The sequence below is a fragment of the Corvus moneduloides genome, chromosome 2 (genome assembly GCF_009650955.1).
Source record: "Corvus moneduloides isolate bCorMon1 chromosome 2, bCorMon1.pri, whole genome shotgun sequence".
NCBI lineage: Eukaryota > Metazoa > Chordata > Aves > Passeriformes > Corvidae > Corvus > Corvus moneduloides.
In genome coordinates, this window is record NC_045477.1 from 109965615 (window position 1) to 109990754 (window position 25140).

The 25140-nt window shown below is 46.2% G+C and overlaps 1 protein-coding gene and 1 long non-coding RNA gene across 3 annotated transcripts in view; both read left to right on the forward strand.

Moving 5' to 3' along the window:
• The first annotated feature begins 6105 nt into the window (after window positions 1–6105).
• LOC116440254 lies at window positions 6106–13633 on the forward strand. 2 transcript variants are annotated; one of them, XR_004238512.1, is made up of 3 exons: window positions 6106–6276; window positions 6754–8504; window positions 12160–13633. It is a non-coding gene; the product is annotated as an uncharacterized LOC116440254 (long non-coding RNA). The 2 variants fall into 2 exon arrangements; XR_004238511.1 differs by lacking the exon at window positions 12160–13633 and having other exon boundaries at window positions 6754–8770.
• A 3799-nt stretch (window positions 13634–17432) lies between these two features.
• Window positions 17433–25140, forward strand: part of PTCHD1 (patched domain containing 1) — a 36049-nt gene continuing 28341 nt past the window's right edge. Inside the window, exon 1 of the mRNA XM_032100819.1 lies at window positions 17433–17887. Within this exon, the coding sequence (XP_031956710.1) occupies window positions 17459–17887 (429 nt within the window). The 5' untranslated portion in view covers window positions 17433–17458. The remainder of the gene's footprint in view (window positions 17888–25140) is intronic.

Sequence of the window (25140 nt, forward strand, 5' to 3'; positions counted from 1 at the left end):
AATGATGTTATCCTTGCTTTCCCCACCTTCCTTCCTCTCCTCCCTCACATCTACTTGCCTGCTTATGATCTTTTTTTCTCCCACAAAGATTTGATAATCCTTTCTCAGGACAAGAAGAGGGACCATATCTGGCAGGAGTGAGTGGTGCAGGGGCTCACAGTCCTCTCCCCAGCCCCAGGACAGGGCTGCTCTCCCTGTGCCCTGCCCAGGCTCCTCCCCAGGCAGGGTTGCACCTGTTTGGAAGTTGGATGTGTGTTTGGAAGCACAAGGAAAAAATAACAAGCTAAAGAGGAAGCAAGTCCCTCAGCTTGGCTCAAGTGCAGTTTTCAATGTTTAACCTTCTAAAATGGCATTAGGATTGCACCACAATTAGTTTTTAATATATCACTGCCTGAATCAATGTATCTTTGTTCCAAGTACTATATTTGCTGTAGAAATCATCTTATGATGACCTGCCACTGCAGAATTACACATCTGAAATATGTTCCAGGATTAATTAATTTATTAGTTATCATAAAATATCAACGTCAACTATTTTCATCATGCCGTCAACTGCGTGTGTACACAAGCTAGGGAGTACACACACCTTGTCTGAGGTAACACTGGTTTGCATAAATCACAATTAGGCAATGATCACAGTGAATAATAACCAGAATTAACAGTACAGCACATTCATCTTAGGGAAGATGAGAGTGACCAGGGTGAGAAAAAGACTCCAAGATCAAAAGACTCTGCTTGTCTTGGCAGCAGAGGCTGGCAGATGAGAAATACAATGAACCCAAAAGGCACAAGTGACTAAATTTACCACTGGTTCTTATAAGAAATGTATGATCAGGAAAACTCCATTGGAGATGTGTTTGAAGCATGTGAGGAAATGGGGAGAGGAAAAGCCTCACACTAGGTGAATCTTCCTGGGCCATGCCTTGTTTTCCACAAAGGCAACTAGAAGTGTTGGAATTGAGCTGTGGAACAGCACTTCATACCAGAAAAACATACAGCAAAACAATGTTTCTTCCCCCCTTACTGAAAAGAAGCTACAAACCAGAGTTCCTCCTCAAGGCTTCCTAGCAGGGCAGTGGGAGCTCCTTTTCTCCTGCTCAGTTTAGCAAAACCATGCAGGAAAGGGAGGTGATAATCCCCTGGCGACATTTCACTTAACACTTCTCTGGGAGGCAATAATTCCTGTGTGCCACAGGAACCAGAGTAATGGAAGCAGGATCTGTCTCAGAGAAGTGTGTTAACGTACTTGCAGCACATAAAGGACATTATTATGAGCTTAATACAAGTTTTGATGAAAGCACTGTAAAGTTCTTATAAGGCCTTTGTGACATTAGGCACTTTCACTTCAGAGATGGTGCTGTTCAGCAACCCTAAACACTGAGAAGCTCCAAACAAAAGGAAACCCAGGCCTGACCCAGGGACCAGATATACAGATGGATTCCACACGCTGAGGGTAAGTGAGCCACATCCTCTATCCCTTACCTGCAAGGTGAGGACAACAGTTCTGGCTTCAGTAAATAAGCAAATTCATAAGCATGTAGACACAAACCCAAAAGTAATAAAGGGTCACACTGGAACTTTTCTAAATTAGGGCTATATGATGAATTTCAGTTCCTAATTCACAAGAGAAGGCTGGGAGCATAAAAACTGGGGAACTGACCCCTATCCCTTCCTTTTTTGGACAATTTATTTCCTCCCTAGACATCTCTTGGCTCATCCACCTTGTAGGCACAGGTTTTCTTCATCTTCTTTGTACACCTAATATCAAGTTTTCTTCCAAGCTGGTTTCTCTTCACTGTCAGTAACAGCAGTGCTTATTGCAGCCCTCATGCTAACATATCCTTACACATTTTTAAGGGCTGTTGTGGACTAAGACATGTTTCATGAAGAGATGGAGAAAATAAGAGAGAGAGCAGGAAAATGGGCTAACCAGAGCTGAAAGTGTTAGGATATCAATACGAAAATGTATCTGTAAATTACGGCCTTTGCTATTTTTAGCTATCATTTCAGAAACAGCAATAATGATGGATACCACCTTTGTACCTCAACTCCTCAACGGTAACTTGTCCTTGAGACTTTGCCACTGCTGCATGAATAGGAGATTCTCCTGAAGCAGACAAGGAAAGCAGAGCAGCTCTGCATGGGACTGTGCCCAGTGAATTTAGCTGCAGAGCTGCCACTCATTTTGCCATGTTGCTGTAAAGAAGCTAATTAGCCCCACTGAGAGTCAAGCTTTATTAGCCTCAGTGCATGTTTGTTAACCTTGTCTCACCATCAGGGACAGCACTTGGCCAGCACAGGACAAGGGTCTTTGCACCAGACGCCTGCACACAGACATGCCACATGTTCTGGGTCTGTCCCTGGTGCAGTGTGCTGCCCCAGTATCCCCAGTGCCGTGGCCAGGTAGGGAAAGTGGGGGCATGATTCACCCTGATCCCCACTTCTTTCCCACTGCTTCTCCCACATGCAAGCATAGGAGAGGGCTTGCACCAGTTCAGCAGAAACAACATTCTGCCCCACAGCTGCTGCTCACCCTAGGAGTAACCATATACACCTCTATTACAACAGCAACTTCAACTTTGGAACTAAGCTGATACTCACTTTCAGTAAACACTGTCACCACATATTTGGCACCTACATTCCTGTTGCTCCAACTGCACTTTAGACCCAAAGTGCCTGCCTACTACAAGCAGGACTGAGGATACCCGGTGATGGACTATGCCTTGAGGCACCTGGGCCTGAACCTGCCTCTCAACACAGGATGCAGGAGACTACATGCCCATGGCAAGGCACCAAAGGTGCTCAAGCTTGTGGAAGTGCTCAGGGGCTGCAACTGCCATGTTCCAGAGCAAATAAGGAATGTGTATGTGCATGGAGAGTAGGTCAGACGATGGCTTTAGGCTCTCACCCTACAAAGGGAGGAAAGAAAATAATATCCTTAATCTGAAGAGAAGAAAATAAGGGAAACCATTTGGTCAGGACCACACAGAATCACCAGGCCAGAGATAGGAATCCTTTTGGTTACTACTGAGAATATGAATTAAGGTTGCGCATCATCTTTAACAGAAATGTCTCAGATGACCCAGGGCATTGGGATTTGGCCTTTTGGCTGAACCCCATGAGCTCATTTCACTTGTGGAGCATTTCTGGAGTCCATTGCCCTTCAGTAATGAAACAGCTACACGGATCAGGACCTGGGCACAAAATGCTCTCCATGGCACCCTAAGCCTCCAGGTCTGCCCATGGCCTGCCTGCTCCAGCCATCCCTGGGCTCGAATGAGCACATCTCTGCAGTGATCCTGAGAGGCACACACTGTCTCTATGGCAATGAGAGACAGGAAGAGCCTGGGAAAGATGCTGCAGAAAGGACTGTCTGGCACCAGGAGGAGACAGCAGAATGTGCAGAAGACCAGAGGAAAACATTCCCTGCAGGCTTAGGAAAGTGATGTGGCCATTGGATGACAATAAGGGACCCACAGGAAGATACAAATAAGTGTCAGTTTGCTTCAAGTCAGGTTTTCCTTACCATCAATATTTGCATTACCTTTTATTTATAATGGATTAAATTTTAACTACACAGTACTGTAAAAAGTGCTTACTGCACACCACCCAGCTCGAACTTCATCAGGCTCCTGAAAACTGTGAAATGTAACCTTTTCAGCTTTCTAGTGCAGAACTGCACTGCCTGTTATGTACTTTGTTGCAGCACAGGAAGGGGTATTATGAAATAACAAGTACTGCATAAGAGTACTTTCAGGTGCTCTCTGTATTTGTGTCAGGCTTTTCCCTCTTTGGAAGAACTGCAGTTAAAAGGCATTACATTAGCATAAAAACCATATTTAACTAAAAACATACCTACTATTATAACTGATGATTCAGAACAGAAAAGGAAAGTAAGACTTCTAATTCCACTTTTCCTATTTATTGTTTGTTTCCTTTTCAACACTTCATTCAGACAAGTGCAATGAAATGGCCTTGCCAGGTTCAGCCTCTGCTTATAGCTACCTTTCAGTTCTCAGTACTAGTGCCTTCTTGCCTCATATACAGGAACAAGAGAAGTATGTTTTAAAATGTACGTTTTAATTTTGTCAGGATTTGACGTGTCACTAGAGAAAGTGCAATAAAAGTCTACAAGCTTCTGCTTCTGCTATAAACTACTGATCATGATCAAGACAATATGACAGGGATTATTAGTCACATTAATTGTTACAATTCATATTCACAAATTGGTTTTAATCCCCCATGTACCTATTTGCTTTCAAAATCCAATCAAAACAGAAAGGTCAATTTTCTACTTAAATCCCTAAAAAGAAGTTACCTACAAAAGCTGCTGCACTTCATCTCTCTGCATTCAGGGGGCAGATTATGGAATGGGGCAAATTTTTACCTGTGCCAAGTAAATTAAGAAGCAGTATAGCATGTATTTGCAGGCTTATTCACCTGTGCTGTATCCCCACCGCATGCTCTTTCACAGCCACCTATTCCCTATGAGTGGGTAGGAGTGAGGGAGAAAGTGGGAAGGATGAAATATTGGGACAAGAATCCTGAAGTCACTGAAGAAATCAATATATCAGTAATATATTCAAGTTTCATATGTGTGTGTAAACAAAAGATCAGGACTTACATATAATTCTGCATGTGGTATATGGGACCTCTTCCGAAACAACTCTCTGAGACATATATTGCTGCCCTACTGCTGTGTTTTTCAAAACCCACATCTTTTCTAGAAGAGAAAATGTCTGCACCTAGCAGATTCTAACTTTGTGTGGGTGTGTAACCGACTTGGTTACCAAAGAAACTAGTTCATGTTCTACACCACTGAAAACTAATATTACTATTAGAATAAATAATTGGATGGAGAGGAAGGGAGGGGGGAAAAAAAAAAAAAAAGAGAGAGAGAGAGAATTACTGCACTGCAGATTTGTAACAACCAATTAATGGCCAGGGAGAGAAATGCCATAGCCTCTGTCACAAAATTTTCAGTCTCCCTACACCGACCAAGCAAGCCTTTGCTTTCAATACAAGTGTTTCAAACCCAAGCCTACACTGCTGTGTTCACGCACCACTGCACTGCCTACACGACGCGTTTTCTGCATAAGTGAAGGAAAGTTGCAGACATCTTGTCCTGTTGCCAAGACACTCTGACACTTGCTCAGAGACACTCTGCTGCTGCCGCTGCTGCTCAGGAATCCTCTGACTCCCTGCGCTCCTGTGCCGCACCTGGGCACTCCCCGGCTGCTCACACCTTCTGCTTTGCTTTTCCATAGCATTGGATTTGCCTTTCTTCTCTGCAGCAGCATCCACCTGTATATGTGGAAGGTGAACAAAACCCCAAAGAGCAGAACCGGATCATTTCTTTGGGGCAGAAATACTGTATTACTTCATGCTCGCTATGCTGGCAGGGTAACACCCATATGCTTAACGCAGCCTCGCGCCAGCACCACCAGCTGCTTTTTCAGGGATTTTTGGCTGGTTTTCCCAAAGTGCCACACCAGTGCTCTGGGTCGCTGCCCGTGTCCGGCGGCCGCTCCTGCGCGGTGCCGCGTCCCGGCGGGGCGAGGCGGGCGCGCCCGGCAGCGCTGCCCGACACCGCCGCCCCGCGGCCCCGCCGCCTCCGCGGGCCGCCCGGAGCGCCGGGAGCTGCCCGGAGCCGCCCGGAGCCGCCCGGAGCTGCCCGGAGCCGCCGGGAGCTGCCCGCGCCTCCCTTCCCGCAGCCCCGTCCCGCCTTCCCCTCTCCTCCCGCGGGCGAACGCGCGGGGTGCGGGGAAGGCGGCGGAGGAGACGGTGGGAACCCACAGCGGGTCTGAGGGGAAAAGGGAAACTGAGGACAGAGTAAAGGAGAGCAAGGAAGAGCGGAAAACGCGGGATCTGATGTGGACGCAGGATACAACTGCGCCTTGTGCAGCAGCCCGGCAGAGGCGGGGATGTGGCCCCGCCACACGGCCAGGATTTGGCCGAGCGCGGCCCCAGAGAGCCAGCGAGCCCTTTGGGAGGCTCTTTCCAAGAACTGCAGGCAAGGAGACCCCCACAACATCGCAGTCAGTGTGAATGGAAGGCGCTGTTTTCCTTGCAAGAACTAATCGACTCTTTTTTTTTCCCCAGGTAATCCTCTGTTTACAGTCTGTGGCTGATGCATCAGCGGGCTGGTGGCATCCCCAAAGAACGCTGAAAGCAGCAGAGACTCAGCAACGGGAAATGGGAAAAAATTATAAAGCTTTACCAAGAGACGCTGGAGCTTAGCAGTCACTCTCGACTCTGAACTCCACCTTACCGAAGGTGTCCCTTTTTCATTACCTTTTTTCTCACATCTGTGAGTTTGATCGTGCCAAAGCCCGGCCACTCTTCATATTTGTACTCCCTTTCCTCTATCAAGCTGCAGCCAGTTTCACCTTTGTCCAGGCCATTCCATGCCACCTGGACCTCTGGCTACAGATCAGTGACCCAGGGATTAGTGTCACTTATCTTGATTTTCTCTTTTGCTCAGAGGATCTCCCAGCCCTGACAAGAAGACAGATAACAAATTTCAGAAGCCAAAGTTGAGTTCACCCACCTTACTGCAGCTGTTCTCCACTCAAGCCCTTTCCTCCCATACTTTTACCCAGACAAAACCATGTTTCCCAGCTCTCAAATACCAGAGTCCTCAGGCAGTCAGACATAGCAATGAGAGGCAAGGACAAAGTCTGATGTGCGAGAAGGTGTACAGCTACGTAACTCATCAGTCTTTCCTTTAAATGGTCTTTTCTCTCGTTCCAGTCACAGCTACATTCCAGCACCTACAGCAAATGACGCAGGGTCTGGCCTCCAGGGAACAGACTCATTCCATATGCAACTCTGACTCCTTCCTTAATTGATCCTGGACACCTAAAAAGGAATGGCTTAATCCTAAAAAAAGCTAATGTGTCAGCATGTAAGTAAAATGTATGTTCACACTGAGGCCAAATTAGTATTTTGGCACCTGAAATTAGGTGTTTCTGAACATTTCAGTGCCTGACTCTGCAACATGAATGCTCTTTAATACATACCTGTATATAAATTCTGGAAATGGGGCTGGGGGAGAAGTGGGGGAGGGGGGGCAGATGTCTCTAAAGCAAATGGCTTCCCATCCCCCACGTGAGTTCCTGAATGCATTATTGTCTCAGAGGACCCACTGACAGATCTGAAGCCTTAATATACAGACTTTGACCTCACAAGCCAAGAAGGAAACTTTTCAAGGGAGAATAAAACACTATCTTTACTGTGATTGTCAGTACTCTTCTCTGGCAACAGAAGTGACACAGAAATACAAAGAGGGGTGGCGTATGGTGATGGAGAAAGACACTTCTCCCTGTTCATTTTCCACTCCTGTAAGTAATGTGTTCCTCAAAACCAGGATTCATCCTCTCACTGTTATATCCTACCCGCTGGTTCCAGTTCCCCTCTACACCATTATTCTCCATCAGCTGCCTAAGATTTCTGTATCTTCATCCACCTCTCTTCCTCTCTATTTCAGTCAGGCTAATCCACCTTCCATCATATCAGAGAAGGATGCATTAAAAAAAAAAAAAAACAAACAGGAAAACAATCTCCCTGAATTTAGCAGAATTGCCAGGGACCAGAGCAGCCCCTGGCTTCCAAAAAAAGCAATTACAAAGCCCCAAACTGAGCATGCTAAATACAGTGCTGTTTAAGCAGCCATCTCTTAGGAACCATCTGCTAAGCATGTGCAAATAGTGACTTTGGAGATTATTTTGATTTACCAAATTTTGGAAGAATTTTACAGGAACAGCAAGAGAAGGCTCTAAGTACTATTCTGACATAGGTTTTACAGAATAATGACATACTGATTTTAGTTTTAGGAATAACATTCATCTCCCATGAACCAAAATGTAAGCTTGCAGCAACCTTGAGGGGAAAAAATTACTCTTAATGATTTCCTCAAATGTACAGTAAATTTCATTGAAATATAGAACAGGCTTTCCTTGTATGATATTCCCATGCAGTCAAAAAAAAAGCATGTGCCTTCAGGTGCAAAGCCAAACTCAATTAGTATTTTACACAAACCAGAATATACCCTGAATTCTGATCAGAGGCAGGCTGATGATTCATACTGCCATGGTCTGCACATTCGGATTTGCAAGAAAAGCCAGTGTACAGCTTGATAAGGGGTTTTGATCCAAAAATAGGCACAGATGTGATTTTAAACATTTGCCTGAGAAAATTAGGTTTAGAGACTCTGCTTTAATTGTGTGTCATCTAATGCTGATGGGCACTTACCCGGGTAGAACACCAGCTCCTCGATTAAAATGTAAAGCAACATGTAACATTTACAGTAATGTAATTCTGTATTCATGAGCAGAAAGCACTGCTTGGAACGCAGCTTTCATAGAAAGCAAACCCAAAAACCCTATAAAGATCAAATGTACATCATACAGTAGGATAATTCCCTGCTTCTCTTTTTATCTCAGAAACATCAGGAACAATCGGAAAATCAAGCCAGTCCTATGAAAAGCATGTAAGAGAAAAAGGTATCTGATGTTTTCTTATTTTGAATACACATCTGCTTAATTATCTGATGGTTCTGAACTGAAAATGTATGCCTTGAGAATAACTGACCTCTCTCAAAGGCTGTATGCATTTCACCTGCTCATAAAAGGTACACCTGTGACTTACTGATGTGGGTTTCTTCCAGCACTGTACATTCCATGCTTTGTCATGAGAGACTTTTAGTACTTAAAAATAAAAACAGGCAGACTGTGGTCTTACCCTAAATACAGTACTCAGAGAAACCTTCTCCTACTGTCCTGCATATTCTTTAAATAGCAGTGTGGGGTAAGCAAGTAACGAGACATTTTAGGAGCTATTTAAATATGGTTGTGGTACATTTTCAGTGAACACGTGTTAACGTAAAGGGTGTATGAATGGCAAATCCCTTGCTTTATAATAACGTGGCTGTTTTGTTTTGTTTGCTGTTTTGCTTCTTAAAGGTCCCAAGAAGCTCCTCTTTTATTTTCTCCTGATTATAGCCAGTTCCTGGCTTTATTCATGGGTATTTACAGCAATGCAGGGGAAAGATATGTTTGTGACAGACAGAAAGGACAGTAGCAGGTCAAGGTACAGCAGCACAGAGGTACATCCAAACTGCTGACAAACACATCCCTGGTGCAATTTTCTGGTATTTGTTGAGAAAGCACGGGTGCAGGGCTGTAACAATGGCTATCTGGGATCCATATTTGTGGGAAGTTGAAAATGGGCTGGTTAAAGAGTAGGTAAAACTCACTTCCCCTTTATGATTCATTATATTACTTGGCTCACGTCAACATTTAAAAACAGTTGATAAAACATAACAAAGTATAATGTTAAGAATGATCTTACAGTAAAGGTTCTCTGGTCTGAATAAAACTCTGCACTCGTTTATCATACTGTATTTCCTAAATGCTGTTATATTGTTGATCATGGTCATTCCACTCCCTGTAAAAGGCAGGGTTTTTTTTTATCATCCTAGTTTTAAAGATAGGGAAACTGAGGCAAGGAGAGAATAAAAGTGAATTCCTTACAGCAACACAGCAGTTGTAGAACCTGATTCCTGCAGTTTTCAGTCCTTGGTCTGTCATCTGTGCTGCAGCCTATAAATGATGCAAAACCCCTGTGATATTGTCTAAAATCTACTCAGTCTGATACCAGTCCATAAAGACATACTGAAGGACTGAAGAAAAATTATAGGGTTTTTTAAAATGTCCTTTACTGAAGGTCTCTTACTTTATAGCCAACAACACTGTCAATATGACTCAATATGCAATCTAGATGCAGGTGGAAGAATGTGACAGAGCAGTATGAAGACAATTCTGAGTCAGTGTGCTGTCCCAAAGCTGTACATCTGTAATATACATTTAGATAATTGTTTTTACTAACAACTTTAGAGACACAAAGCCTAGCCAAAGGCTGTAAAGGGGATGTAAGTCTGACTACGAAAAAGTAAAGCAGGGGAGAAATAGGTTGATCAGCCCCATCTACACAGCTTGACTACTCTGCCAGGGACTTCATCAAACCCACATTTTCTCTTGAAAGAGAAAGTAGGTGAGCTAGGTAGGAGCTGTTCACTGTTCTCAGTAAGAAGTTTTTTTGCATCTGTAAATCACAGGCTATTTTTCTTATACTTCACCAGCATAAGATGAAGTATATATCTGTGTATATATATATATATATGTAAACAGATGTGGAAGTGTGACACCTAACCTATTCTTAGGCCATATCTTTGAGTCACAGAAAATAGTGCTGGCTGAGAGAGTCCTCAAAGATACCTAGTTCCTTCTTCTACACCAAAGTGGGATTAGCAATACTTATGTCACACCTTATACATTTATCCAGCTTGCTTTTAAAATCCGCCAGTACTGGAAAGCCTGCACCTTTCCCAGGTGACCCTGCTGCTCCACATTAGTGTTAGAAAGGTGTCACCATTAAAAAGCTTTTTTAGTATCCAACTTAAACATCTCCTGCTTTTATTTAAGCCTATGTAAACATACATTATATAGATATAAAGAAGCATTTATATATATTCCATATATACAGTGTATACATGTGCCTTCGCATATACATGTGCATACATGTGTGCACGTGTATGTATTCATTCCTAAATCTGAAATCAGATGCTAACCTATTTTAATAGCTCCATGTGTTTTCTTCTGCTTTCACTTGCAACCTACTTCTTTAGCCCATTGTTGTATGAAGGCATATAAACAAAAGAGAAACAACATTCACACTATTCTAGGAGTTACACTCTGCCAAAATCCCAGTATGTCCAGACATATTTACTAAACTCACAGCTAATGTTTTGTTTTATACTAAAACTTGTCTCTTAAAGCAGTGCTTTACCTTTAAAGTAGAGAAGTCATACATTTTATACACTTAACTGTTATGGTTAAATTAGAAATTCCTATTTTCTTAAAATAATTTATCCACAAATGAAACCTCTTTTCTGTTTTGGTCCCTTGGACACTGAATACTATAATTCCTTTTCTAGTAGCATTCCAATATCAGAATATTCAGGGTTATTCTAATAAGAACTTTGTATAGTGCACCCAGGGTAACACATACACAGCTATGCTTCTTCATTGGCTCACAGACATTTTTCCCAAAGGATATATGGTTTAAGTCTGTCCTCTGCTTTAGACAAACTCATGTTCTTGATAAAATTTGTGCATTTCCTATTTTTTTAGAAAGCTGCATCATCCAGTTATCTAATACAACTGCATTCAATTAACATCTACCAGACTGGGACAAGAAGCAAATTTATTGTGTTGTCTTGTCTGCTTGTTTTGTTTCTTAAACTGTAGTATGAAAGCTGTAAATTGACTCGTCTGCTTATATTAGCTGTAACATTTCAGTACATCAGGACCACTCAGACTGCATTTCAAAATAAGAACTTAATCCATCTTTCTGCAAGGAAGGACTTTTTTTTATCAGGCCATTATTATTTATGGTGAAGGAAAGACCTTTCCCTAGGTCTGGCAGAAGTGTCAGCAGTCACTCTTTTAAAATAAACAGGTGAGAGGCCATGATTAATAGTCTGATCAATCGCAAATAGCAGACGGTGGAGCCAAAAATACAGCCAGAGAGAGACCCAAAGGTTTCAGTTTAAGAAGCAAATCTAGATCTAAAAAAATATAGGGGAACCCAAATAAAAGCAGAGCATTTTTGTGCAGCCTATGCAATATGCAAGGGAACAGATCCATCCTTCCCCTCTACTGAGCTTTCATACAAGCAGAGGGGGAAAAAAGAAGAAAAAAAAAAGCACAGGCTCCCTTGCTCCCTGTTACATTCCAGGGTTTTTTTTTTCAATCTGTTCATGTTAATGGTACAATTGGGGATTTCCAGTTTTTGTATCACCACTGCCAGGAGCAGGCTAATGGAGCATCTCAGAGACAGACCACAGAACTGCCATTCCAGCCACACAGGGCACTTTCCTCTTTTATTACACTCTGTAAAAGATGTCACACATGCTTTCTCTTAGCAGTCCTCATGAATCAGCAAAGAGCTGCCGAAGAGTGACCACCAGGGCACTTGGGAAAGAATCAGGTGCCAGCTGACAAAGTATTTCTTGGTGTTTACGTTGTTTTCATATATCTCTCTATCCACTTGGAGGAACAGGCCAGAGAGGAGCATTTACATATTTGCATATTACAGGACAGACTGCAAAGAAGAGATGTTGTCATGCAGGCGCAGGAGGGAGGATTTCTTCCCTTTTAGCAGATGCAAAACAAATATTCCAGTTCCTGTGATTTCTCCCAAGATCTGCATTAGCAAGTCCAATGTGCGGAGCGTGTGAGTCCTGTCACCACGGGTGGCAGCACGTCGGGGCACTGGGGAGTGAGTGCAACGTCAAAGGGCATGCACAGCCACAGCTTTTCCTCTTCTTTGCCTCTCTCTTCCCTTCTGTTTGGTGAACACTAGGGGCTTACACACACTGAAGAAAAAATTCCAGCATGACTGATTTTGTCAGTAGCCTGTTTCACAGAGGTGAGAAATCACCCATCTTGAATTCCAGCAATGAAATCTGTGGATGCAGGTTGCAAAATATGCGGCCATCCCTGGGCAGGGTATTGCTTCCTGGTTTGTACACTGGGTTAAGAAGGCAGCTGTTCTTCAGACAGCCCCATCCTTCACAACCCAAAGGACTAGTGTAGAGAGAGAAAACACAGGCTTTGTGATGCTGCTTTCTTCCTCTATTAAATTTCTGCTTTCTCTGGTTGCATAGTTTAAAAAGTCACCTTAGTTTTGGGGTTTTTAAGCTCTGACCATGCTGTTTGTGCCCATGGTGTCCCACTCCTTGGTGCCAGCCAAAAGAAGGTGGGACTGAGGAGAGGAAAAGAGGCAAGTGAAGTTTCACTGATTAAATATAAACTACTAACTGCACTGAGACCAGCTTTCAATTTCCTAAGGTTGCTTCTAGAATGCCCTTTTTAGCATAAGAAAATTGCCATCCTTCTGGGAGAAGTGCAGCACATATGAGTGAAAAGAGTGAAACTTTTGTATAATATTCCTACTGTGATGGAACCCAGGCTGGAAATAAGGAGGATGCCTCCTTCTACTTCACTTTTCTGTTAATTTCAAATGGACAAAAGTTGCAAGTTGTGAGGATCCCTCACCAATCAGCAATGGGAAATTAACTTTATCATTAACCTTGTCTGTGCCCTCACCAATTCAACTGGCATTGGCCCAGGTCCCAGACCTGAGGCCAACAAATACAGAGCAGAGCTTGGTCAGGTGATGCAATGAGAGCTACTTCTCTCCCCAGCCATCCTGGACTGGCTACATCTCGTCTTGACCCCTTGGCACAAAGCACTGGGTCTTTCCATGCCACCAGCGAGACTTTCAGCCAGTATAAATGAGCATAACATAACCAATTTCAATAAAATAGCTTTTGCAACCCTTAAGAATCTAACCATAATTATTAAACTCTCCTTGAAAATTTTCTTTTTAGTTCCCTTAAAAAAAAAAGGTCTTTGTTACCCACCTCCTCACTGTGGGTAACCTCATCCTCTCCAAGCTCCAGCTGGAACCTGCATCACACATTGCTCAGTGCCTTGTTGCAAAAAACATTCCCCATTCGCAGCACTAAATCCCCTGCACATACTCCCAAAATATCTTCTGTGGTTCCTCATGCCTAACTAAACAATGCAAAATCCTGATTCTCTGCATACCTCCCACAGCCATCCCAGCTGCTCCTGACACCTTTCCTTTCCCCTAGGCCCTCTTCACTCATCTGAAGTTACTCATCAGGAATCCCCTCCTCCATCACTTCTCTCTGTTTTTTTTTCATTGGACCACTTTTGGGGAGGTAGGATAAAGAAGTTATTTTAAATAAAATCTTCTTCAACTTCTTCCTCTCACATTAGTTTTAAAACTTCCCATAGTAACAAGATTTGAGCAGATGCTTAAAGATATGCTCATTTCTAGATGGTCAAGCCATCCTAAAGCCCTCTGGCCTGGGCTGTGGGTTGCTTGACCCACCAAGGCCTTGCAGGCCCTGGGAGTGACACCATGAGCTCATGCTAATCCACATGACCTGTTTGGCCTTGAGAGCTTGTGAGCATGGGTCAAGGCAGTCTCTTTGCAGGGATCTGAGAGTCAACAAATGCTCACCAGCAGATAAATCTGCTCTTGAGAGCAGACTCGAACCCTGTGCAGATGCTGCCTTTGAGTCACATCTTCCCCATCTCCCTTTTACACTCTGTCCCCAAAAGTAGCTACCCTGAGGCATTTGCTTTGAAAGGACATAATCATATTGTTCCCCCCTCATTATCCCTATTCCCAGCATCTGCACCTCATTGTACGGTCATGTCTTCCCATCATTCTCTTCTTAATTTAGTTTGGAAACTCTCTGGAGCAATGAGACATCATTATCTATTTTGTAAAGCACCATTCAGAGCCGGAGCAGAGTGGCACACATACGTGATAGAAAACCTACCCTTCCATTTTCCTCCAAAGCAAATGCAGAGCAGGTTAATGCTCGGTGCTCACTGTGAGGCACGTGCCGCTGGCTTTCCCCTACAACGCAGGTGAGAGCTCACCGGGCTTTGGTCTTCACAGAGTGCTGTGGGAGCCTCCAGCTTTTCCACTCCTGACAACCACATTTCCACAGAACGCATCTTGATGGCAATTTTTGGCGTGCCAGAGCAATGATGCTCAATAACAAGGTGATTTCACTACCTGCGGAGTCAGGAGTATGCAGGTTTCCCCTCTGGTTTGGTAACATCCACAGGGTGTTTGCAGCATTGTAATGTACTCAGCGCAGTTCCAGCACACACAGCTGAGCACCAGTAGCACATGTCAAGCTGCCTCACATTCCTCTGTATGTCCCTCCCCTATGGGAAACCCCACAGTCAAAGGCAGGGCAATTCCTTGGGCTAAAGGGAAGCAGAATTTTATAGGGTGAAAACCTATGACTATCTTTGGAAAGACATCATTTCCACTGCAGCTAACAGCACAGCCTGATGCTGGTTACAACAGGCAGTAAAACTGACACTGCTCTGGGAAGACAGAGGAACATCTAGCAGAATTGCTGATACATCAGTTTTTTCCTCTGTGCCCTTGCAAAAATGCATAGATATTGTTAAAGGTTGGTTTCAATGATCTTAAATGATTCTATGAGTCTTCCTGGGGTCACCTATAGCTTACCCAAAGTTAATGTGCTGAGAACTGGGGTAGATGTCAGATCCTCAAACTAGTTTTCCTGAGATACCCTGGAGAACTGCGAATTGGCCACTGGATGGTTACTGAAACAATTAATAATCTTCCTTCATTTTTAATAATGACAAAATATCTTTAATGGAGACCCAAAAAAACCAGCACGGATGATACTGCCTGCAGCAATGACAAAAGTTCTTTACTTGTTGCTAATGACGTAGAGCACTAGGCACATCCCGACGTTCCCCCAATATACAATGAGGTGAGTGAGCCTGTGTTCAGATCTGTGTAGAGTCATCGGCAGTGAGGGGAAAGTGCTGGGCTGGGACACCAGAGACCTAGGCTCTGAGGCCTGACCTAATACTGAATGTCACCTAAACTTGGGTCCAATCCTCTCCCATGTCTGTGCTTATGTTTCTATTTCCACTTTGAGATTTTCTTTAAAATATATTCAAATTAAATTTTCTTCCTTAAATTTACGTAGGACTGATACAAGCAGTGGGGACCCACCTCTGAGGGAGTGGAACTGAGGAGGGGAGTGATCATGTTACAAACCCCAGCATTCCTGGACTGGGCACTCTAGATGCAGATGCACTGACTTCACAGGCAGATCACTCTCAGAGCAATTCCTGGTCCTGGGCATGAAACCCAGAAGAACCAGGCGATGGTGGGACCTTACTGACCTTGGCTGTGCTCAGTCAAGCCACTCACTTGCTTGCCACATTACAAGTGAAACATGGAAAGAGTTTAGCATTCAAGCTGGGTGACCTAGCTGTGAGGAGACAGGAATGGTGTCAAGGTTTTGTGCATGAAGCGCCCATGACAAAACATTAGCTTAAGTCAGACGCTACTGAAATGTAAAAGGGAGGATGACTGTCAGCCTATCAACAACCGAAACAGGGAGCCACTGCCGTTTTATGCACCAACACATATAACAGCTGTCAAACAGAAACTTCTTTTTCTCAGATTTGTAAAACCACCGGCCTGGGTAGTAGCTGGACTCCCACTACCAACACCTTTAGATTAGGAAGTAGTCGCTTGGGCCAGATAACAGCGCTAGGAATCAGCGTGCCCAAATACGCCAACAGCCAGAGCATTTATGCTCGTTGCTGCTATTTAAACACAATTTGTGTTTAAAAATGAGGCCATGCCCCTGGACCGCACCCGGCAGGGACGGGCTGTAGCTACACACAGGTGGGCAGCGCGCTCAGGCTCACGCCGCCGGGGCTGCCGGTTCGCGCTGAGGGGAGCGGCGCGGTGCCGGCAGGTGCCGGGGCTCCCCGCGCGGGGCACTGCGGGGCAGCCCAGGGCGGCTCCGGAGACGATGCCTGGTGGCCGGAGACCGTGAGACGAGCAGGGACAGCCTCGCCGCCGGCACCCGCTTTCCCTAATGGGCATGTGCGGCGCTCGCACATGCCCACTCGGGCCGCGCGGGGCCGGCGGTCTGTGCCGCGCCGCGCTGCCGGCGCCGCCGCGGTAGCCGTGCGGCGGGACCGCGGGGCGCGCCGTCGGACACCCCGGGACGCGGCCCGCCCCCGTCGCCGGGGGTAGCGCCCGGACGTTTCTGGCGGCCGGTCCCCGGCACGAAGCCCCCCACGAAACGCACCCAACTCCCCCTCCACGGGCAGCGGCCGTTCCGCGCCCCGCCGCCCGCCCGTCGGGGCCAAGGGCAGCCTGCGCTGCCCCGTCGTCCCGGGGGCAGCGGTGCCGGCGGCGGCGGGCGGGGCCGGGCGGGGCGGGGCGCGCCGCGGCGTCCCGAGCGCGGCCGGCGGGCGGGCGGTCCCGGCGGGAGGCGCGGCGCTGCGCCCGCCGCCCCGTGCTCGGCGCCGCCCGGCGTGGCCCCGCGCCCCCGGGCGGAGGGCGGGGGCGCCGCGGAGGGCTTTCCGCGCCCGCCCCACCTCGCCTCGCCTGCCGCGGCCGGGGGATTAGTCAGCAGTCTGCGGGCAGCCCCGCTCCCGCGCAAACTCCGCGGCGGGGGCGGGGAGCGGCGCTTGCCCCTTCCCCTTCCCGCGGCGGGGCGGCGGCGGGGCTGCCCCCCCCCCCCACAGCCCCCGGCAGTCCGCGCCGCCGCTCCGCGGCGAGGGGCGGCGGGTTGGCAAGTCAGGCACCGAGGAGCTGGGAAACTCCTCTCGGGCACGGCGGCGTTGCGGGAGGACGGGCGCCCGAGCCGCCCCGCGCACGCACACGGGCGGGCGGGCGCGCACACACACCGCACACACACGCACACGCGCGGCGGCGGCCCCCGGCCCCCCGCAGCCGCGGCCGGCGGGGAGGCGGCGCCCGGCGGGGCTGCCCCATGGTCTTGCGGGGGCCGTGGGGGAGCTGCGGGGGCCCCGGCGCGGCGCTCGCTCTCCTGCGCGCCCTCCGCACTAGGATGTTGCGGCAGGTCTTGCACAGGGGGCTGGGGACGTCCTTCTCCCGGCTCGGCCACTTCGTCGCCAGCCACCCGGTGTTCTTCGCCTCGGCGCCCGTTCTCATCTCCATCCTGCTGGGCGCCAGCTTCAGCCGCTACCAGGTGGAGGAGAGCGTGGAGCACCTCCTGGCCCCCACGCACAGCTTGGCCAAGATCGAGAGGAACCTGGTGGACAGCCTCTTCCCGGTGAACCGCTCCAAGCACCGGCTCTACTCTGACCTGCAGACGCCTGGGAGGTACGGCCGGGTGATCATCACCTCCTTCCGCAAGGCCAACATGCTGGACCAGCACCACACCGATCTCATCCTCAAGGTAACCCCGGCGGGTCCCCCGGCCCCGAGCATCGCCACCCCGTCTGGCTCGGCGTCCCGCTCCCCGCACCTGCCCGCCGGCACGGACCCGCCCGCGCATGCCGTGCTCTGCCCGCCCGGCACGGGCGCTGCCACCGCAGCTCCCCGGTCACCTCCCTGCAACAGTTGGGACGCCAGCCCGCCGCGGGGAGCCGGCACCGCGCTCCCCGCCAGCGCCGCAGGCTCCGCTCTCTTCCTCCTTTTTTTTTTTTTTTCCCCTCATCTTTTTGTTTTTTCCCCGTTTTGCTTGTATTTGCTTTGGGTGAGCGAGAAGGGCAGTCTGACTAGCTTAAATAATTTTTCGGTGTCTCTACTCGCGTGGCAGTTGTGCTCCCGGCTTAAGGCGTCTCGGGCTTTGATAAACTCAAACTTAAAAAACAGTTAGGTACCAGTCAGGCTGCCGAGAATGGTTTGGGGGGCTGCTGCTGTGTCTGGACTGCACTTCTGCATGGAGAGGGGTAGCACAAAACCACCTTCTCACTGCTCATCAAGGCAAATGACATAACTCAGCAGCTTATTTTTAGTGGGTAGTGTTTTTTTCCCCTCCACTCCCAGCCCACCACCACCACCGGTTTCATAGATGAAGAGAAAATCCAGCCCAGCTATAGATTGCAGGCATGGTGCAGCCTGTGCTGCTGGTTCAAGTTAGAGCGGGCAGCATCTTCCCACTTGAGCAGCACAGAGCGTGCGAGCCACAAAGTGACAGGACATCTCACCATACCATATATCATGTCGGAAACCTCCGTTTCTTGAAGCTGGTATGCTAGTTCATACCCCAGTAGTTTTGAACAATTTTGGAAAGAAAAACAAGGAGGATAGATGCAAAAACTGAGTGTTAAGAGGGCCAAGTTCACTCAAGAAAAAGGAAAGGAACATTTGGAAATAACCAGAGGTGTGGCTAGCTCAATCCTGCACATTTTTGCTGTTGCCTTGTGGAAGCCCAGAAGATTTCAGCACTGCTTTTTTTTTCCCCCGAATGTCAAACTGTCAGCCCATATAAAAGCCAATGTTAATTATCCTTAATCACTTCAAGGAGTGTCTCTTCTAAAATGAAAAAACAGATGCAAACACTATTGTAAGAGACTTCAGGGAGACCTCTTTACTAAACAGTGAAATAACTGTTACAGTGAATTTACTTGTATTTTATTTCCACTGTAGGCACATATAGAACTGTGGTACAGAGCCACTCAGTATTTTCTGTTTTCTTTTTGACATATTACCCAACAGTAATGAGCAAACATTTAATGAGTGTCGACTCACTAAGTACAGTAACGGCAATGTTACTGGCAAATGAGAAAACTCCAGAGAAACGATTGTCATTCCTTCATTTTCTTGTACTGTGAATTGCATTTGCATCCAGTATGTGCACATTTACTTAGTCATAGAATAATAATGATAATGGATTTTTTCTATGTACTGCTTTCTCCAGAGATGTGTAGTTTTATCAATAGCAGAGTGACACACAAATAAATGGTACCCTGAATCTTTCCGCAAGCAAACTTCTGCATAAGATTTATCACATCAGCAAAAGAGGTATAACTTAGAAAGTTCTGTCAGTATTTAACACAGCTTCATTTTTAATAGACAGAATTCACTAACAAAATTATTCTTTTTCTTTTAGTGAGATAATGAACATCATTGCCATTTGATTGTTTAGACATTGTCAGGCATATCTGATGCATTATGTCCAACTCTTTACTTATCTACTTAATTCCAATATGCTTTGTGTAGAATAGATTAAGTGCCTTGTCCTGATTATGTTTCTGTTTGTGGGCAAAGGCAGGCTCAGGCAGCTGCCTGTCCAACCTTGTGGATGGCCCCATGGGTCAAAGAACAGCAAAACAGGAGGGAGTGCTCCTAGTTCCAAATATTGTTATATCTGTGGTGATGAAGGGCTACATCATTTTGTGTTAACAGGGCCCACCAAGGGAAGGAGAAAGAAAAAGGTGGCCATCAAGGTTTTCCTATACACATTCTGTTGCATGAAGGAGAGAAGGGAGCAAAGGCAGCCCCAGCTGCAGTCCAGAGCCAACCAACTCAAAGGACTGTGCTTGTAAATAAGTGTCCGGGGTGAAACCATAGAGTAAATCCCACTCACATTTCTGAAGCTGCCGTGTAGGCACAGTCAGGGCAGAGAACCTACATGGCACCTTTGCTTATCTTTTCCGGAGGATGACCTCCCCAAGGGAGAGGTTTTGCTTTAGAATAAGTGTCAGGTCGGACGCTGGCTCCTCCCACATGACTGTTGCTGCATCTCCACCCACAAGCAGGAGGATGGGAGACACAGGAGGATGGTTGCCCCAGGCAGATGCTGGCTCCTGCTAGAGCACATCTTCTTGGTTTCCTTACCTGCCACATCCCAGTTCATCTGCCAAAGAAGGAAGAGAATGAGCCTTGAGCAGCTAAAGCTTCCCTAGTCATGTGCCAAGGGAAGGAGATTTCCCCTGATTTAGGAAGAGGAAGAAGTCAGCTTCTGTTATTGTCCCTTAGTAAAGGGGTACGAAGTTTTGGGCTCTGAGTGATCAAAACTGAAACATAGATGGTAGTGTCAAAAGTTAATCAGTCTAACATCCAAATCAGTTCATCATTCAATGAAATAACTCTTGTTGTGACTTCTCTAGAACACTCTGGTTAGCTCAGTGCAGTTCCTCAGGGCACGTTATTAGCCTGAGAAAGTCACTGTTGCCAGTACTGCACGATACCTTGTTGCTGGCTGGGAAGGGACTCTGGGCAGGGCTCAGCCTCAGAATTGTCTCAGCCCAGGGCTCAGGCAGCACTCCCAGAGCAGGAGCTGCTGAAGGGCTCCCGCTGTCAGCGCACATCTGCCAGCGTGACACTGGCTGCTCCCAGGACAGCCCCAGGTCTTGCTGGACGCACAAGCTGCCCCACACAGGGTCTCTCCTCATTAGCAGAGAGGTGTGTGGCTGCCTTACGGAATAGTTTTGATTTGGAGATGATGCCGAGTACTCTTTCATTTCTTATATTTGTGTAAAAATCTCTATCCGTAGTTGCCATAGCTCCCCATAAGTGCTTACACCATTCTAGGCCTGCCATCCCAGCATTGCATTTCCAGCTGCCATAGTCACTTGCAGAAGGGAGAAATCTGAACATATCCTGAATCTCTGGTCTTGAATAGTTGTTCCAATAAAAAGCCTTGGTAGAATCTCAGATATGGGAGTGATGCATCCTGAGACTGAGATATCGTGGGAGGACAATAATGAAATTTTACTTGCTGCAATACCTGCTCTATAGCTGAGCATAGGGAGCTGGCATCCTGTGCTCTTGGTGTGCAGGATGTTTCTTCCTCAAAATTTGTCTTTCAAGGGAGAGGTAGGAGATAAAACACCTAATTGAAGAAAGTGTGCTTTTACCCCTGTATTTCCAATAAGTGCTTAGAAAAGCAAAAATAATTGGGATATTTGGTGTGGACCATCATGCAGAGGTTCAGGTGATTATATGAAGTCTGTAGAATTTGTCTAAGAAAACCTAGAATCCCACCTAAAAATAGTGTTAGAACAGCCCCCCTACCATTTCATGGTGATATTTTCACTTGCAGCAAGATACTTGTTAGGTTAAAGTCATACAGACTCATTGGGAATACAGACCTAGACAGATTTTTGAACCTCAGAAAATATGTTCTAACTTGGACAGAATTTGAGACACTGATCCTTTTGAGTCTGTTTATTGCTGTATGCTTACAGTGACTTAACTGCATTATACTAAAGACTTTTTTTAATTAAAGATTTCCCCTTTTTCGCAGAAAAATATTCTCTCTTCCATTTCCATTACTGTGTTAATAACATAGTACTAATATTTTTGTGGCAAAAACTCTACTTAAGGTATCAAGACATAAAGATGAAAAGGGATTGAAATGTAACATGCCTTACTGAAGGGGATTGTATTTGCAGTTTGCTTCTATAAAAATCTGTAGATGACAGGGGTTTTTTTCTTAAAGAAACCTTTACTAACCACAAATTTTTAGAAGTGCTTATACATTGCTCCTCTAATATAAACTGGCCATTAATCAATCTAGATAACTGACTAAATATGTATTTGTGCACACAAAGTAAAATTGGGTATTTCTGTTTAGAGACACATTTATTTAAGAACTTCATAACTTCTGATTTTGCAGAACAAAACAGTTTAGCTTCAAAATCTTGCAGACCTCATATTTGTTGGGGTTTTAGTTCCTCTTTCTGCTCCTTAATTATTCTGTTCCTGTTAACGTGTGTTTTGGCACGCTCTGTCTACGGTCCTCACGGATTTCCTCACTTACTTTGTACATGTGAGGAAATTCGTGGAGGAAACAACCATCTTTAGAAATAACCACGTTCCCTTGTCTGTGGTATTCCCAATTGCTCTGCTGTACAAACATGGCACGCTTAAACCATTATTTCCAAAGTCAGTGGAAATGGGTTGTGGTTGTTCTGCGGAGCCAAAAGCTGGGTCTGTTGCGATCCTGAGTAATGCAAAGTACCCTTTTTTTAGAAACTTTTCACTACTTCTGAATGCCTGGACACAGGCAGTCAGCTGTGGATCTAGCAATGGATGTAGTAGGTCTCCACCTTCTCTGGGTAGCTCAGGCACTAAAAACACTTCTCGGGAAACCGTCAATAGAACGTACAGTGCATTCTGCTGAAAACAAAACAAAGGATGAAGTCATGTCTTTAGAGCAAGGCTGTAAGATGAGGGGAAGAGTCCTAATACAAGAAAAACAAGGGTGTGAAAGCAGCAGAAGTGCAAGCCTGTTGTCATAGCAGCACAATGCTGCAGGGCTAAAATGTATCTTATGTGAAAACAGATGAGAATTAAGATACGCAGGTAAGATCCGGGCACAGCCAGGGAAGAGGGAAGGTAAATAGCACGTTGCAAGGACAGTGTGGAAGTGTGTGCAGAAACCCCCCTGAGCTCCCGGTGTCAGCAGCAGCAGCTCCTCTGCGTGATTCCTGCAGGCAAGAGGGTTTGGTCTCTTCCGCAGGCACTGGTCAGAGCCTGGAGCAGAAGTCCTAAAGTTGCCTGTGCCTGGGAGGATGACTACATCTCACTGGTGCCCACCACACCCCTGCCCTGCTCCAGTAGCACCTGCTGGGACAGGGCCCTTCTGCTCTCCCTCCTTTTTCACTCTGTGGTGTGATGCTCCCTACAAACCCTGTGCTGCTGCCGGCTGAGCAGCCAGTGCTCGGAATGCCCAGCATCCCATGTTGCCTTGCCTTTCCTGCCTTGGAAAGTCAAACTTTGCTTCCCCTCTAACAAACAGAACACATGGAGGACAGGTGTTTTCAGTAGGTGGCTGAATGCGTTGTGTGTGCTGGGGGCATCACCCCTCAGGGAGAGCACGCAAGTGGGCAGGGCAGGCATCAGAAGCCAGGGACATCTGTGCGTCACAGCCACCGAGGCCAGGCCACCCCCAGGCAGTGCCACAGGGCTCAGGGAGAGCTGCCGGGGCTCCCCACTGACCACATTTGTACTTCCCAAAAGCTGTGACAAGGCCCTGCCTTTAAGTTGGGGTTTACAGCAAGAGAACCCCCTCTCCTGTTGGAAGATAGAAGGAGGAGCCGAGTTGTTAATTAACACCCTCATCTGTGAACTTGCAGCTATTAAGTTTTCCCTGCAGCGCAGAAGGGGTTGTTCCTCAGCCTTCTGCTGGAGGAGCTCTTGGCAAGAGCCCCCTGAAAAGCAGTATAAGGATGGAAGGGTGTTCATGGAGGCATCTGAGGTGCATGAGGAGAGCCACCGGTGGTGGAAGACACAGGAGTGAAGTTTTACTGTTTTTTCCCCATCACAAAAAATTGATCTCGTTTGCCGCACACCAGGCTGTGCAGAGGTTTCTGCTGCCCAGGTGTCCTGCCCTCTAGCAGCAGTCGTCCCAAAAAAGAGAGTGAGCTTCTCTCGTGTGAACAAATTCAGGCAGATTTACAAGGTGATTGTCAGAATTAAGATGGTATTGATTAAAAAAGCTTCTCCACTTCAGGTTAGAGAAGAAAAATCATATCTAGTGATTTTCTGTAGCTACCAAGAAGACAAATGGAAATGTAAATGCACGCACATCTGCCGCTTCGAGCACTAATAGTTGTCCCTCAGTTGACAACTTGTAGTTGGAACAATTTTTAGATTTTATTTTTATGAAAATTGTTTGGAGAAAATATAAATCACTGTGTTTTGGACAGCTAAAAAAATTAGTCGCAAAAATAAATCCCGTGCATAATTAGTATCTTAGCATCTCTTCAGGAAACCTGATTGTAGGACTGAGAAAAAGAGCCAAGCTACTCATAGTGATCCTCACTGCTTGCTCTCCAGCTGTGACTTCTAATGTTTATCCCAAGCCATTAGAATCTCTTGGCTTGGTGCACGCTCGTCATCCCTCGCTAGGCTCGCATGGTCAGGAGGCCACTGCCCACCGCCCCCTTTGAACCTCTGCCCTGCACCCGCAGTCTCGGACTGACAGCAGGGCACAGCCCGGGCCAGGGGCTCCCTTGCCCTCCCCCTCAGCACCTTCTGATGAAAGTACACTCTTGAAAGTTTAATTCAGCCGATGTCTGCAGAACCCATGGTGGGGTTTTTTTGTAAATTAAGCTGGAAGCTGTGCAAGTCTTTTCTCTCTCATAACCTTTTTACGTTTTGACTGAGGCCACCTCTTGACGTAAATAAAAAAGTACACTGCAAAGGTATGAAATGCCAGAGATTACTGAGATCATAGGAAAAGTGGAGAAATTTATTGCTGTCCATTAAAGGCATTTTCTCATCTTCATTTTCCTTGGCACAAGTTACCTGCAAAAATTACTAAAAGAGTAAACCAGCTTCTCATAAAAATGAAGTGTATATTTAAAATTATTGTCTTCATCCTGCTTTCTAGTTTTTCAGTCTTGAACCCAAAACAGTGATAAAATTTTAAACAGTAATTGATAATGAGTTCAGAGCCTTCTCAGTCTTTCCTCCATAACCACAAGATCAGACATTTCTTTACTTTTTTTTAATTTTTTTTTTTAATGAAAGCTGAGACTAAAAGAAAAAAATCACAATACTTCAGGCTCCAGGACTCACGGAAAAAACAAACTTGGTGAAAATGACAGCAAAAAAAATTCTAAGAGTGGCAACACTGAGGAGCGAAGCTAATGTTGAATTTGAACCATCAGATGGAGACTGCAAGACCAAATAAGGCAAATAATAGCAGCAACAACAAAGTAATATGGCTTTGCAAAGATGATGCTCCTGAGA